This window comes from Fusarium graminearum, chromosome 2 (genome assembly GCF_000240135.3).
Source record: "Fusarium graminearum PH-1 chromosome 2, whole genome shotgun sequence".
NCBI classification, from domain to species: Eukaryota; Fungi; Ascomycota; class Sordariomycetes; order Hypocreales; family Nectriaceae; genus Fusarium; species Fusarium graminearum.
In genome coordinates, this window is record NC_026475.1 from 8,675,237 (window position 1) to 8,688,047 (window position 12,811).

The following is a 12,811-nucleotide window of genomic DNA, read 5'->3' on the forward strand; positions in this document are numbered from 1 at the left end:
TCTGGGGCAGTTGTTCTGGAAGCCCCTGCCGAAAGCCCCTGGGAATGACGTTGATGTTCTGGGAGCCCGGTCAGCAAAGCATGCCAAATTCTGATTGGTAGCGGATGCACTGGAAAACCTTGGCCACATGAAGTTAGTGCCCGAGCACCCCTAGTAGCTTATCTCGTCACTGCTCAATCTTTCCCGATCAAAGATTCAACAGTCGATTCAGATCCACATCTTCCTTGCAGCAAACCCGCCATACGCGCTTGACCTGTAGTTGTCCAAGAGAACATCAAGCAGACGAACATGCCTCCAGTAAGTCCTATATACTATGATAATATACTCTCTTACTGACGCGCCGCCTTTAGCGACACCAAACACTTCCAGCGGCACAGACCGCGGCTGCGCGTGAAGCGCAAAAGTCTTTCTACTGCCAGCTCTGCTCCAAAGGCTATTCAAGGATGAATGACTATGAAGCTCATCTCGGCAGTTATGACCATAGCCACAAGCAGCGCCTTAAGGACATGAAAGCCATGGTTCGCGACCCCAATGCAGGCTCACGTGCGCGTAAGGCAGAGGCCAAAGCCGATGGTCTCATCAGCATCAAGCTCCCCGGTCAGGAAGCTGCTACGGGCACAGCAGGCGGAGGTGGAGGCGGAGGTTTCAAGAAAGGCGGCTTCAAGAAGAGTGGCTTCAAAAGTGCTTTCACCAAAGTCGAAAATAGCGGATCGGGATCAACATCGTCAACTACTGAGAAGCCCAAGCCAACCAATGCGCTTGAGCCTACACCGGTCAACCCTGGTCTCCAGAAAAACCTCTCACCAGAAAGCGACACTGAAGATGAGGGCTACGAGGTTTATAATCCGCGGTTTCCTACGGACTAAAATATGCGGCACTGGCTCTGGAGACACAAGCAAACGCTAAATAACAAATGCTGCGTCGATACATCCCTATCTATTGGCATTGCCTTTCACCCTTCGCCCTTTACATTGGTGGCCACTGCGGACCTCCTATTTGAGATATATCCTGTTCCAACAATCCCAGCAAGTTGCGGCTTCCAGACATCCAGTCTGCCATTTGAGCTACCTGCGAGTTATCGGGAAATGTAGCATTAGGGTCGCTACCGGTGGTGTTGACGTTCGGGTCCATCACAGGCATGAAGCCTAGTTGGCTCAGATAAACGTCAAACTCGTCTCCGATTGGTACCATTGTTTGATCTTCCTGCTGTTGCGACTTGGCCTCGACATACAGCGCTGCGACATTACTCATGACTTGGCACAGCCGTGATAGTTTTTGCATAGTCTCCGAGGCGTCACTTGTTTCTCCGATGGATGTGCTAAAGTCACACAAGAGACGCAGGTCCTCTGGCGATGATGTTTCTATGACATAGCAAAACAGAACGAAGAAGGGGGCGAATGGAGTCAATACCAAGTTCCTGCCACGGTGTTAGATATCTTAGGAGCTTGGGGACGATCGTTGCTGTGAACATACCAGTGGACATAAATGTTTCTCGCGTGGGGATCCTTCCGCACCAGTTCCATACAGGCTAAATGAGTATGTGTTGCCCTTCTCGCGGTCTCGAGACACTCGTTACAGAACCTACTGGAGGAGCCTTCAGGGGCTGGGATTGCTCGGTAAATGAGTGTCATAGTTGATAGCAGCTGGACTTCGTCACCCTTGACGTGAATATCGACAAGAGGAGATGCTCCTATTTTCTCGAGCGAGGCAATAGCCATCCCTCGGCTCTCGTCAGCCTCCGCCTCTACCTCTCGACACTTTGCTGCTAGCATTCGAGCCCTCTCGGCAATAACAGCCGGAGGCTGAGCTAGTGCTGCTGGGCAGAAGCTGGTCCCCTTTAGTCACAATAGTCAAAGACGGCTCTGGCAATACTTACAGCTGCTCATAAACTTGGCCTTGAAGCGTCGCAGCGCTGAGCCACGTGGCTGCAACAGCTTTGGTTTCAAGGCTCAGTATGCCCTCAAAGTAGAAGGTGCGCGGGATGTCGATTTCCCAATCCTGGATGAGAGGGGCGCGCCCAAGTCGAATTGCCAGCGCTTTATCTGTCGTGTAAACATACCAGAAGAGGACTGCTCTGATACTGGCTTCTTCGGGATTGCGAACGGAGTGGTCTTTGCGGTGAAAACCTGCGGTCTGGCACATTTGTGCAGCAGCACTATTAAGGTGCCAGGCTACCGATGGTCTGCACACATCAATGGCATACAGCGTCTGGTGGTTTTGTTAGCGTCTAGTATTACTTGTTATAAGGAAGCGATTCCTCACCCCCAACAATAGAGCTTGGACGGTTTCGATCTTGACCGACATGAAGAGAGACATGTTTGCTAGTCCGGTTTCCAGGTTAACTCGACTTGTGTGAAGGTGCAAGGCAAACTCCTCTTTAAGGGCTTTGTTGTCTGTGGTCAATGAATGTTGCTCGAGAAACAGATAATAGAGCCCGGCGTTGACAATGATGAATGTAGCATCGGTGAAGTCTTCCGTGGGGAAGTAGACCATCCGACAAAGGTTTGAGAAGTCACTGATTCCTACGAAATAGCACACGAATGTGAAGAGCCCCGGCGGAGAAGCTAGAACTAGTCAGCGAGCGGGTTTCAAGAGCAGATGTTTCAACATGTACCTCTGGCTCGCTTCAACAAGGAGACAACGACATCCATAGGAGGCATCTTGAGCTGGCCCAGGCCACCTTGGGGCAAAGGTTGTTGCAATGGGAACCTAGGGCCATGGCTGATGGATTGTCGACTCTGGAGTTCGGCTATCTGTCTTAGGCTGGCAAGGGCTTCCCACATCTTGGGGCTGACATCGTGCAATGAGGTACGCTCTACAGCGTGCTCAAGGAGTTCGCTCGCATATGTCGTTTGCTGAGCAATTACAGAATCGCCGCCAAGCACAGATTCATCATCAGAGCTTTCAAAACCGACTGTCGACGCAGCGTTGGCATCCAGGCCAGCAAAAGCCCCAGGGGTTACTGGGACATAAACATTGCTCCCCGGTGTTGAGGTGGGGCGCTGAGAGAGATCGCGGAGGAGGTTTTCTATGTTAGCCAGACGGACTTCGATCTGGTCAATCTTGCGCTCACTGGAGGATGGGCAAGTCACTGGTTAGCAAATAGTCTGCTTGCTTGCTTGGGTGGGTGGGATGTGAGTGGGAATAGACTATCATGGCAAACACGATACAGGTTTCCTTTTCCTAGAGTCAAGAGGATACGGGGTAACCGACTATTGAGATGAGATGAGCACTCGTTGTCTAGGCTCTTTGGGTCTCTGACCGACACCGGTGGATGTACAAGAGCGTTTGGCTGTACGACAGTTGGAGCAGGGCCAGTCTTTATCGCATCGGATCTATTCCATACGAGTGTTATTGATACAAAGCACACATACTACCTACTTTACTTTGCGATCGCACTTATGGGATGTGCTTACCTTGCGCATACGACACTGATCACACTGGTTCACGAGATATTGAGTTAGTCTTGATACACCAGACGAGTAACTAGACGCATGCACGCATGCACGCATGCATGCATTCAAGCCAAGCAAAGCCATTGGGATCTTGCAAACATGTTGCAGTACAAGCGGCAACTATCCCCGTAAAGAATGCCCAATGTGGAAGATGCCACTTACCGCACGCCGCGTAGAGTCATCGGGAGCCGCGGGTCCGTTGTTGGTGAATCCCGGGCCAGTACTGGAATGGTCCATAACAAATGGGTGGGTGTATGTATGTATGTATCTTGACGTGACCAATGGATGACGAGGCAAACAAAGGAGCAGCTAGTACCTATTTCTTTTTTTTTTTTTTTTTTTCGCAATTGGAGAAAAAGACTAGAATTTGGGTGTTGACGACGCGGCACAGGTACAGATGGGAGAGAATACCTGCCTGTATGGTGCTATGATGGGATGAAAGGAAGGGAAGAAAGGTTCGGGAAGCGCGGGGACCGATAATAACCTGTTAGATTGTTGCAGGAACCGAATTGTGGCTTGTCCAAACAGATGTGGCTGCATGAAAGTCGACTTGCTCTTGGACCGACGTTGATGGACGGATTAAAGTTCAATTTTCGTGTTCGTTTGTCATAGTTACTCTAGTACCTATTCCCTGGGATTGTCTGCTTCATGCACACAGCCTGCCTCCAACTCTGTAGGTCCTCCTACAAACAGTTAGTTACCTAGTAGTCGAAATTAACCACAGGCGGCTGAATAATTGCCCCGGTCTTAGACCTCTGCACCAAACCGCCCAAGTCCACCGGTGATCTGATGCCTGTGTAAGCTCATTGGTTGAATCGTATCGCGCGGGATGCGACCAATGTCAATGTCAACGTCAACGTCAACGCCAAGAAGCATCCTTTTCTCAATGGTCTTGACCTTTTGTCTTTATCCATTTATATAGCTAGGCTAGTACCTTTAACGGTCGTCTTCCCGTCGGTTCAAGATGACTGACCAGGAGCTTGCAATCAAGGAAGAGGGCTCAATTGGCAATTCGCCTTCCAAGACAGGAGTGTCAACAGAACAACCAAACAGTACAATGACGGTTGCACTTGGAGACAAGGGCGAGAGTGACTGTGGCGATACAAAAGATGAGAAGAAGGATACAAGCTTCAAGTATTACTTGGTAAGTTTTTCAACTCATCTGTATTATTACTAGGTACCTAACAACATATCCAAGCGCGTCTTCACTTACAACGATCAGTTGGGATGGATCCTCAATGGTGTCGCATTTGTCTGCATGGTCGCTGCAGGCACGATTTTGCCCCTGATGGATCTTGTCTTTGGAAAGTTTATCAACGTTTTTACCGATTTCGCTACCGGATCACTATCACCTGCTGGATACCGAACTGAGGTCAGCAAGTACAGGTATATATATATGGTCTTCCATCACTGTATGATGCGCTCCAGGAGTTGGACACATAAACTGATCGTCATCTTGCTTATAGTCTATACTTTGTCTATCTTTTTATTGCAAAATTTGTGTTGACATATATCTGGACGGTAAGTACCTACTAATCTGCCCACCAAATAAGCAAGGCGGTTCTGATTGGATGTGTACACAGATACTTGTTTCTATCGCAGCCATCAACACGACAAAATCGCTCCGTGTTGACTTTGTCAGGAGCACTCTTCGTCAAGAGGTTTCCTTTTTTGATTCTCCCGCATCTTCTATTCCAGGGCAGATCACGACCAATGGAAACCTCATCAACCAAGGAATCTCTGAAAAGTTCGGCATCACCATTGCAGCCCTCTCAACCTTTGTTTCTGCCTTCATCGTGGCATTCGCAGTGCAATGGAAGCTCACTCTCATTGTCCTCGCCATCATTCCAGTGAACCTCGTTGTCACCATCATCTGCGTGGCTATTGATACCGGCTACGAGTATGCCATGTTTGACGTCTACTCGAGGTCTAGCTCTTTGGCAGAGGAGGCCTTCTCGACTATTCGTACAGCCCACGCTTTCTGGGCCTTCCCAAAGCTGTCAAAACGATTCACGAGTACACTCGAAGAAGCAAGGAGAATTGGACATAAGAAGTCTTGGGTGTACATGATTTTGTTCCCCACTGAATTCTTCTGTATCTTTGCAGGGTATGGCTTAGCCTTTTGGCAGGGAATGAGGATGTACTCCTCGGGCGAGATCACGCAGCCGGGCACTGTCGTAACGTGAGTGTTATTTTTATGCTTTATCTACCTGGAGTTCTTTGACTAACGTTGGTTCTCATAGTGTCATTTTTGCTATTCTCGTTGCTGCTACAGCACTCACTCAGATTGCTCCCCAGACAATAGCCATCTCCAAAGCTACTGCTGCTGCGCAAGAGATGTTCGAAATGATTGACCGCAAGTCGCAGATAGATCCATTATCTCAACAAGGCGAGACCATTCCCGATTTCAAGGGCAACATCCAATTTCGTGAGGTCAGGTTTGCCTACCCTTCCCGTTCTAATGTGACGATTCTTCGCTCGCTGGATCTCAACATTCCTGCTGATCGGACTACGGCTCTTGTCGGTGCCAGTGGATCCGGAAAAAGCACTGTATTCGGACTCTTGGAACGATGGTATACGCCCAGCAGCGGGTCGATAACACTCGATGGACACCCTGTTGAGAATCTAAACATACAGTGGCTACGGACTAACATCAGAATGGTTCAACAGGTATGCATAAAACATCCAATGTCGAACATCTAGTAACTTCTGACTTCTATTTAGGAACCAACTTTATTCAGTGGTACCATTTATCAAAATGTCGTTGATGGCTTGACTGGTACACCCATGGTAGACCTTCCAGAAGAGGAGAAACAAAGAATGGTCATCGAAGCCTGTAAATCTGCCTATGCCCACGACTTCATCGAGACGCTGCCCAAGGTAAGCTCATCCCTCTTCTTTATTACCCCCTTCTGACTTCTTTCAGGGCTACGATACTTGGATAGGCGAAAGGGGAGCGTCGCTATCCGGCGGACAGAAACAACGGGTGGTTATCGCTCGCAGCATCATTTCTAACCCTAAAGTTTTGATGCTGGATGAAGCTACCAGTGCTCTCGACCCTAACGCCGAGAAGATCGTGCAGAAAGCTCTTAACAATGTAGCTAAAGGCCGAACAATGATAGTTATCGCGCACAGACTGTCTACAATTCGTGATGCCGACAATATCATCGTCATGGCCAAGGGTGAAACAATCGAACAAGGCTCCCATAACGAACTCCTTGAAGGAGGCGGCACATACTCGCGCTTGGTACGCTTACAGGATCTTGGCAAGGGCAGTGCATCGTCAGACGACGAGGACGATGATCCGGTGAAACACGAGGCAGGTGCTCATCTTGATCCTGTCTTGTCCCGCGCTTCTCAGCACGTTGTAGCGGACATCACACAAAGCGATGCAATCAGTTATGGGCTTCTAAAAGGTCTTTGGCTTGTGATCAGGGAACAAAGACCTCTGTGGTTTTCTGGTTTCATTCTAGTCATCATTTCCGTTTTGGGAGGTAGGTTATTTGTCCCACGTCTTGAGGGAAAAGAGGCTTACTTACACTATTTCAGGCGCCACATATCCGGCACTCGCTATTCTCTTCTCAAGAACTATGAAGGCATTCGAGACGATAGATGTTAGCGAGGCGAACTTTTTTTCGTTAATGTTTTTTGTCGTTGCCCTCGCCAACTTTGTCATATACGCTGTGGCTGGCTGGGTCTGCAATGAGATCGGCCAAGTAAGTGATCTGTCTACAAACCGACTTCCAGAATCCATTTAGCTAATACTCCCTAGCATGTAATGATGGTATATAGGAGTGAGCTCTTTGACAATACTCTTCGGCAAGATATGAGCTTCTTCGACGACCCAGATCGAGGAACTGGAGCTCTCGTCTCACGGCTAGCCGCCGAGCCCACGAGCCTCCAGGAACTACTATCCATGAACTTGTCACTCATCATGATCAACATAGTTACAGTCCTATCGAGTTCCATACTCGCCATAGCCTACGGCTATAAGTTGGGTCTGGTCCTTACACTGGCTGCCCTGCCAGTGCTCGTCGGCTCAGGATATGTGAGAATCCGACTTGAATACAAGTTTGATGACGACACTGCTGGAAGATTTGCTAAAAGTAGCGGTTTGGCTTCAGAGGCTGTACTGGGAATACGAACCGTTTCCTCGCTAGCTTTGGAGCGAGCCGTCATCGAGCGTTATAGCAATGCCCTTGGAGGTCTTGCAAAAGAAGCGATTGGAAGCTTGGGCTGGAAGATGCTGTTCTACTCCTTCAGCCAGTCGGCGTCTTTCCTTGCCATGGCACTCGGCTTTTGGTAAGTATCACTTGCTTGTGGATGGCTGAGACAACGCTGACAGGTGACAGGTATGGTGGGCGTCTTGTTTCCACTGGCGAGTATACCACTGATCAGTTCTATGTGATCTTCATTGCTGTCGTCTTCTCGGGAGAAACTTCAGCAATGCTGTTCCAGTACACTACGAGTATTACAAAAGCTCGAACGGCGATCAACTATATATTCGAGCTTCGACGCCAAAAGGTGCTTCACGACGATGTAGGGAATGGGCCTGGCGGTGAGAAAAACCCAACTGGGAAGGGCATTGACATCTCTTGCGATGAGATCACTTTCGCATATCCTCGTCGGCCTAAGCTACCGGTGCTTCGAGGCGTGGATATTAGCATCGAACCTGGAAAGATGGTGGCTCTCGTCGGAGCATCTGGATGCGGCAAGTCAACCATGATTGCACTACTTGAGCGGTTCTATGATCCAACTAGTGGCATGATAAAGGCAGAAAGTCAGGATATCAGCACGAAAGACAGACGGTTGCACAGGCGAGACATTGCTCTCGTTCAGCAAGAGCCAGTTCTATACCAAGGTTCGATCCGGGATAACATATCCCTCGGTATCGAAGAGGGTAACCCGTCTGACGGCGAAATCATTGAGGCATGCAAACAAGCCAACGTCTATGAGTTTATCTCTTCTCTCCCCGAAGGCCTCGCCACGTCTTGTGGCAACCAAGGACTCTCGCTCTCGGGTGGCCAACGCCAACGCATCGCTATTGCCCGCGCTCTTATCCGCAAACCTCGTTTGTTACTTCTCGACGAAGCCACCAGTGCCCTTGACGCAGAGAGCGAGAAGGTGGTCAAGGAGGCGCTGGACCGAGCAGCCGAGGGAAGGACGACAGTCGCTGTCGCACATCGGCTCAGCACGATCCGGGAGGCAGATACCATCTGCGTCTTTTCTGGCGGGAAAATCGTCGAAAGGGGAAGACACGAAGATCTTGTTGCGAAGAGAGGATTGTATTATGAGATGGTGTTGGGCCAGTCTCTAGATAGGGAGGCGTGATACTTCAGAAGTGCAACGGAGTCCGAGAGGACTACACATTCACTACTTCGGTCACATGGCACTGGACATCTTTTTGTTCTAGATCCTGGTGCGTTATCTCCTTTCATTTGGTCCTGACTTAACCGTAGTGGTGGGATTTTCAGCATATGTATACAAGTAGATTTTGTAATATTTCGTATAGACCAGATCCCATAGGATTCAGAAAAAGAATAGAATTTGTATCCAGTTAGCCACCATGTCATATAAACGAGTGCACGATCTCGAGGGAAGAAAAAGGCTAGTGGCCATGAGTAAATAGAATGTAGCCCGACCACGGTATACAGCTCTTCTCATTTTAATCTAGAATCCATAACGTCGTTTCTATTTTATCTAGAGCCTATCATGACAATCCCACAAACGTTTTCTCCAATCACATCAAATGCATCGCTTAAGCCAAGACCTTGATGTCACCATCCTTAAGCTTGCCAGCCTCGACAAGTCTCTTGGTCTCGCCGGTCCAGACAGCCTTAATCTCATCAGCAACCTTGAGGCCGTTGAGCTTGCCAGCAAGAGCAGCGATCTCATCGGGGTCAATCTTGCCCTGGATGGTCTCAACATCGTTGAGGACGGAGTCGATATCGGCAGGTGTGGGCTCGCCAGCAGCGAAGTAGTTGGCGTCCTTGACGGATCCCTTGAGCACACGCTTGTTCTTCTTGACAGCGTTCTTGGCAGCCTCCTTAGCCTTCTTGGAAGATTCACGGTCGACCTTAGCCTTCTCTTCGGCCTCCTTGGCGGCCTTCTCCTCAGCTTCCTTGGCAGCCTGGGCGTCCTCCTTGGCCTTCTTCTCAGCAGCCTCACGTTCGAGACGCTTCTTGTTCTTGGAGGCGTTGGCTTCCTGTCGGAAACGCTTAATACGCTCATCACCAGCTGAAGCATCGTCTAGCAACTTGCGGAGACGAGCGTTGTCCTCGACCTTTCTCTTCTTGCGAGCGTTGGTGTTCTTGCGCTCCTGGTGTCGCTTCTGGTCACGGTTCTCGTTGTCGTCGGGGACCTCCTCATCAAGGTACTCGAATGTTCGCCAGCTGTCGAAGTTGTACCAAAAGTTGTAAAAGTCCTCGACCTGCTCCTTGGTGGCGTCGGCACTTCCAAAGGAGGGGACAGGGTGAGTCTTGGAGAAACGAGCCTCAGACTTGAAGACCTTGCTCCAGGCTTTGTAGTAGTCGGCCTTCTGGAGCTGCTTCTTGGTTGGGGGCTCGACTTCAGCCTCTTCATCAACGGAGTCGAACTGACGGCGCTTTACGGGATCAAGTAGGACGTCGGTAGCCTTCTGGATACACTTGAAGAACTGATCGTCGTCGACACGACCCTGGGCAGCCTTCTTATCGGGGTGGTGCTTGAGAACCTTCTTGCGGTGGGCCTTCTTGATCTGGTCCTCAGTAGCCCTCCAGCGGTACTTGGAAATACCAAGAATCTTGTAGTGGTCCTGGGTCTAGAGGTATATGCGTTAACAAAAGAACTAAAATGTGTATCGATAATTACGTACCTTCCAGTCCTTGGCCTCACGCTGAAGCATCATGGGGTCCTCAGGCTCGCTCTCGTCGCTGACATCGCCATCTTCGACATTCTTGGCGCTCTCCTGGGCCTGGATTCGGTCGTCCTCAGAGAAAGTACGCTTGTGACGGGCCCGTCGAGCGTGGGCGAGGAAGTGAGGGCCGACAGGCTCGATGCTTCGCTGAGTAGCCTCAGAGAGCTTGCCAACAGCCTTGAAGTCCTTCTCGGCAGCCCAGCCGCTAGGAAGAGCGGGAAGGGGGAGTGTCACAGTAGCCACAGAAGCCATTGTATGATATGATGGGTGGGTTTGATGGTGATAGAGAGAGAAATTTCCCGACAGGTTTTTTTGGCTGTAATAATTTTTTCAATGGCGCTACATCGACTTCCCCCACCATGAATATTATTGGCGGGGTAAAGCATCCAATGGTTAAATAATTTTGATTAGGCTTAGTTACAGTGGGATGGTGCCCTAGGCTATTCCGCAATTAGTGCTTGCAAGTGCCCGGGGCCCTGAACATTGTAACCTTGCTGGTGGTTTGATCCAATGATTTCCGTCCGCTGAACCGCCAACTGGAAGCATCCATCCAATCCAGTTGAAGTTGAACTGTGCTTTTTTCTCTCTCTCGATTTCAAAGCATCTCTAACGACCTCGGACAATTCCCCAGCACGATAGACTCGGGAATTGCCACAGACCTCAAGTTTCGAAATCTCCCACTTTCCAGAATCTTTAAGAGTCAAAATGACTACCGTCCCGGCTCTCAATGCCTACCGACACCTGATGCGCGCGGCGCGTATTGCTTTCCAAGGTACCTACTGATATAATCATGCCAGAATCGAACGGGGGGTTTTGCTCCTGTTGAGATAGCTCCACGTCTCGACTGTACTGACTATTTGACGCCTTAGGGGACGCTCCTATCCTGTCTGCAGCTCAGCTCCAGATCCGTAACGAGTTCCGTCAAAAGGCTACGATCGATGCGTCTGATGCTCCTGCAGCGATCAAGCACGCCGAAGAAGTTGCAAAGGTTCTCCGCCAGAATGTCGTTCAGGGCCGAAGAATAGAGGATGGCAAAGATTCTTACAGTGAGTTCGGGATGGGTGTTGTATTATTACGCACAGACAAGGACTAATTAGTAATGTAGAGCTGCGAATACACGAAGACATTGAGCGAGGCGACAACGAATCTATTAAGACGGCTGGCAAAGGATCAATGGGGGGAGGTTGCTGCGGTGGTGGTAAACAATAAGAGGAAACTCTTAGTCTCATTGTACAATTTGTAACATTACTGTAATGATACCCTGAGGAATAAGTGAACCAAAATAATGACCAGTCTTATATTTTTCCTCCCATCTATCCCTACGTCGAGCATTTCCCAACCGCCATGATCAATTATCCTTTTCGCTAAAGACCGCCTTACCATGATGCCCTTTTCCGGACGCCAAACTCCAAAAGCATGACAGACTATCTACCTTCTGATCAACATAAAAAAAAGTCATGACATCGTCTAGTCTCCGGAAAGAGCAGCGTAGGCAGGGGTATCAGAAGCTCCAGGAGGTGCTGCCACAGGGGCAGGGAGAGCCGCAGGCCGGTTAGTAGACTCGCCAGTGCCCTCCGCTGCTCGTGAGCCTTGACCTTGAGAACCTCCCTGGCGCTGTCTGGCGTCACGCAGCATCTGACTTCTTTGGTCTTTATCCATAGTACCAATTGCCTTCGGTTGTCCCCATCGAACCCGCAGCGGACATCCAGCAATCACAGCTCGACCCTGACATGCCTCCGCGGCTTTCTCGGCCGCCTCTCGAGTTTCGTAGTTGACAAAGGCACAATGTGACATGTGTGAGCAGACTAAGCTCTTGATCTTGCCGTGTGCCTTGAAGAAATCCCTAAGCTTGTACTCGGGTAGGTCGTCCTCGATACCAGTCACAAAAAGCGACATAATACTCTTGTCGGCGGGAGGTTGCCAGTCGCGTGGACTCGGAGGCAACTGGGCAGCACTTGGGAACACCTGGCGACCCTTACCACCGGGTTTAGCTCCCGCTGCTGCGGCAGCCTTGGAATCTCGCGTTCGAATAGGGCCAGGTCCGCCGAGGCCAGCGCCAACAGCTGCGCTTCCGCTCTTAGAGCTTTCACCCTCCTCAATAGTCCTTCCTTTGCGGAAATAGGGTTTGCTGTTGGCGAGTCTTCGTAGCAGCTCACGCGCCTTCTCGTCTGTCTTTTCGTATTCCTCTTGTCCGACCTTTCCCTCCTCGATCAATTGTTCGTTATTTTGAGCAAAGTATTCTCGGTTGATGTCGGACTGAGGGCCGGGGGCGACCATCTTAAGAGCGGCATCGCGTACGACGATGGGAAGGCCAAAGGAGAGATCGAGCATGCAACATTGGCAGCAGTTCTTGAGCCTCGCGCAGGTTAGGCAAATGTTGGTTCGCTTCTTGCGACCGTTGGCGCGCGTGGCGCTCCAAGCGAAGACAGTAAAAGGTCTGGTGCACTATTATACATCGCGT

General features: G+C 50.0%; 6 protein-coding genes across 6 annotated transcripts in view; 3 read left to right on the forward strand and 3 right to left on the reverse strand.

The window, feature by feature from the left end:
* Positions 1–288: 288 nt before the first annotated feature.
* Positions 289–866, forward strand: FGSG_02788 (uncharacterized protein; the record flags this gene model as incomplete). Its single annotated transcript, XM_011324723.1, has 2 exons — positions 289–297; positions 351–866. 2 exons carry the CDS (start codon positions 289–291, stop codon positions 864–866), a joined length of 525 nt encoding a protein of 174 aa, XP_011323025.1.
* Positions 867–900: 34 nt separating this feature from the next.
* On the reverse strand, positions 901–3,637 carry FGSG_02787 (uncharacterized protein; the record flags this gene model as incomplete). The annotated part of the gene is made up of 7 exons (XM_011324724.1): positions 901–1,417; positions 1,474–1,827; positions 1,877–2,208; positions 2,263–2,564; positions 2,615–3,072; positions 3,417–3,440; positions 3,618–3,637. The coding sequence occupies 7 exons, from the start codon at positions 3,635–3,637 to the stop codon at positions 967–969; spliced, it is 1,941 nt and encodes a 646-aa protein (XP_011323026.1). The 3' UTR covers positions 901–966.
* Positions 3,638–4,419: 782 nt separating this feature from the next.
* Positions 4,420–8,786, forward strand: FGSG_02786 (uncharacterized protein; the record flags this gene model as incomplete). The annotated part of the gene is made up of 11 exons (XM_011324725.1): positions 4,420–4,599; positions 4,654–4,841; positions 4,922–4,976; positions 5,039–5,637; positions 5,699–6,125; positions 6,180–6,335; positions 6,382–6,702; positions 6,817–6,949; positions 7,005–7,171; positions 7,228–7,757; positions 7,808–8,786. The coding sequence occupies 11 exons, from the start codon at positions 4,420–4,422 to the stop codon at positions 8,784–8,786; spliced, it is 3,735 nt and encodes a 1,244-aa protein (XP_011323027.1).
* Positions 8,787–9,067: 281 nt separating this feature from the next.
* Positions 9,068–10,613, reverse strand: FGSG_02785 (uncharacterized protein). The gene is made up of 2 exons (XM_011324726.1): positions 10,309–10,613; positions 9,068–10,254 (listed from the first exon to the last, which is right to left on the reverse strand). The coding sequence occupies exons 1-2, from the start codon at positions 10,600–10,602 to the stop codon at positions 9,214–9,216; spliced, it is 1,335 nt and encodes a 444-aa protein (XP_011323028.1). The 5' UTR covers positions 10,603–10,613; the 3' UTR covers positions 9,068–9,213.
* A 413-nt stretch (positions 10,614–11,026) lies between these two features.
* Positions 11,027–12,456, forward strand: FGSG_02784 (uncharacterized protein). Its single transcript, XM_011324727.1, has 3 exons — positions 11,027–11,122; positions 11,220–11,396; positions 11,456–12,456. The coding sequence occupies exons 1-3, from the start codon at positions 11,056–11,058 to the stop codon at positions 11,557–11,559; spliced, it is 348 nt and encodes a 115-aa protein (XP_011323029.1). The 5' UTR covers positions 11,027–11,055; the 3' UTR covers positions 11,560–12,456.
* FGSG_12577 (pre-mRNA-splicing factor slt-11) overlaps positions 11,818–12,811 on the reverse strand; it is a gene marked incomplete at both ends in the record, with an annotated part of 1,757 nt that continues 763 nt past the window's right edge. The window contains one exon of the mRNA XM_011324728.1: positions 11,818–12,763. Coding sequence (XP_011323030.1) covers positions 11,818–12,763 — 946 coding nt within the window. The remainder of the gene's footprint in view (positions 12,764–12,811) is intronic.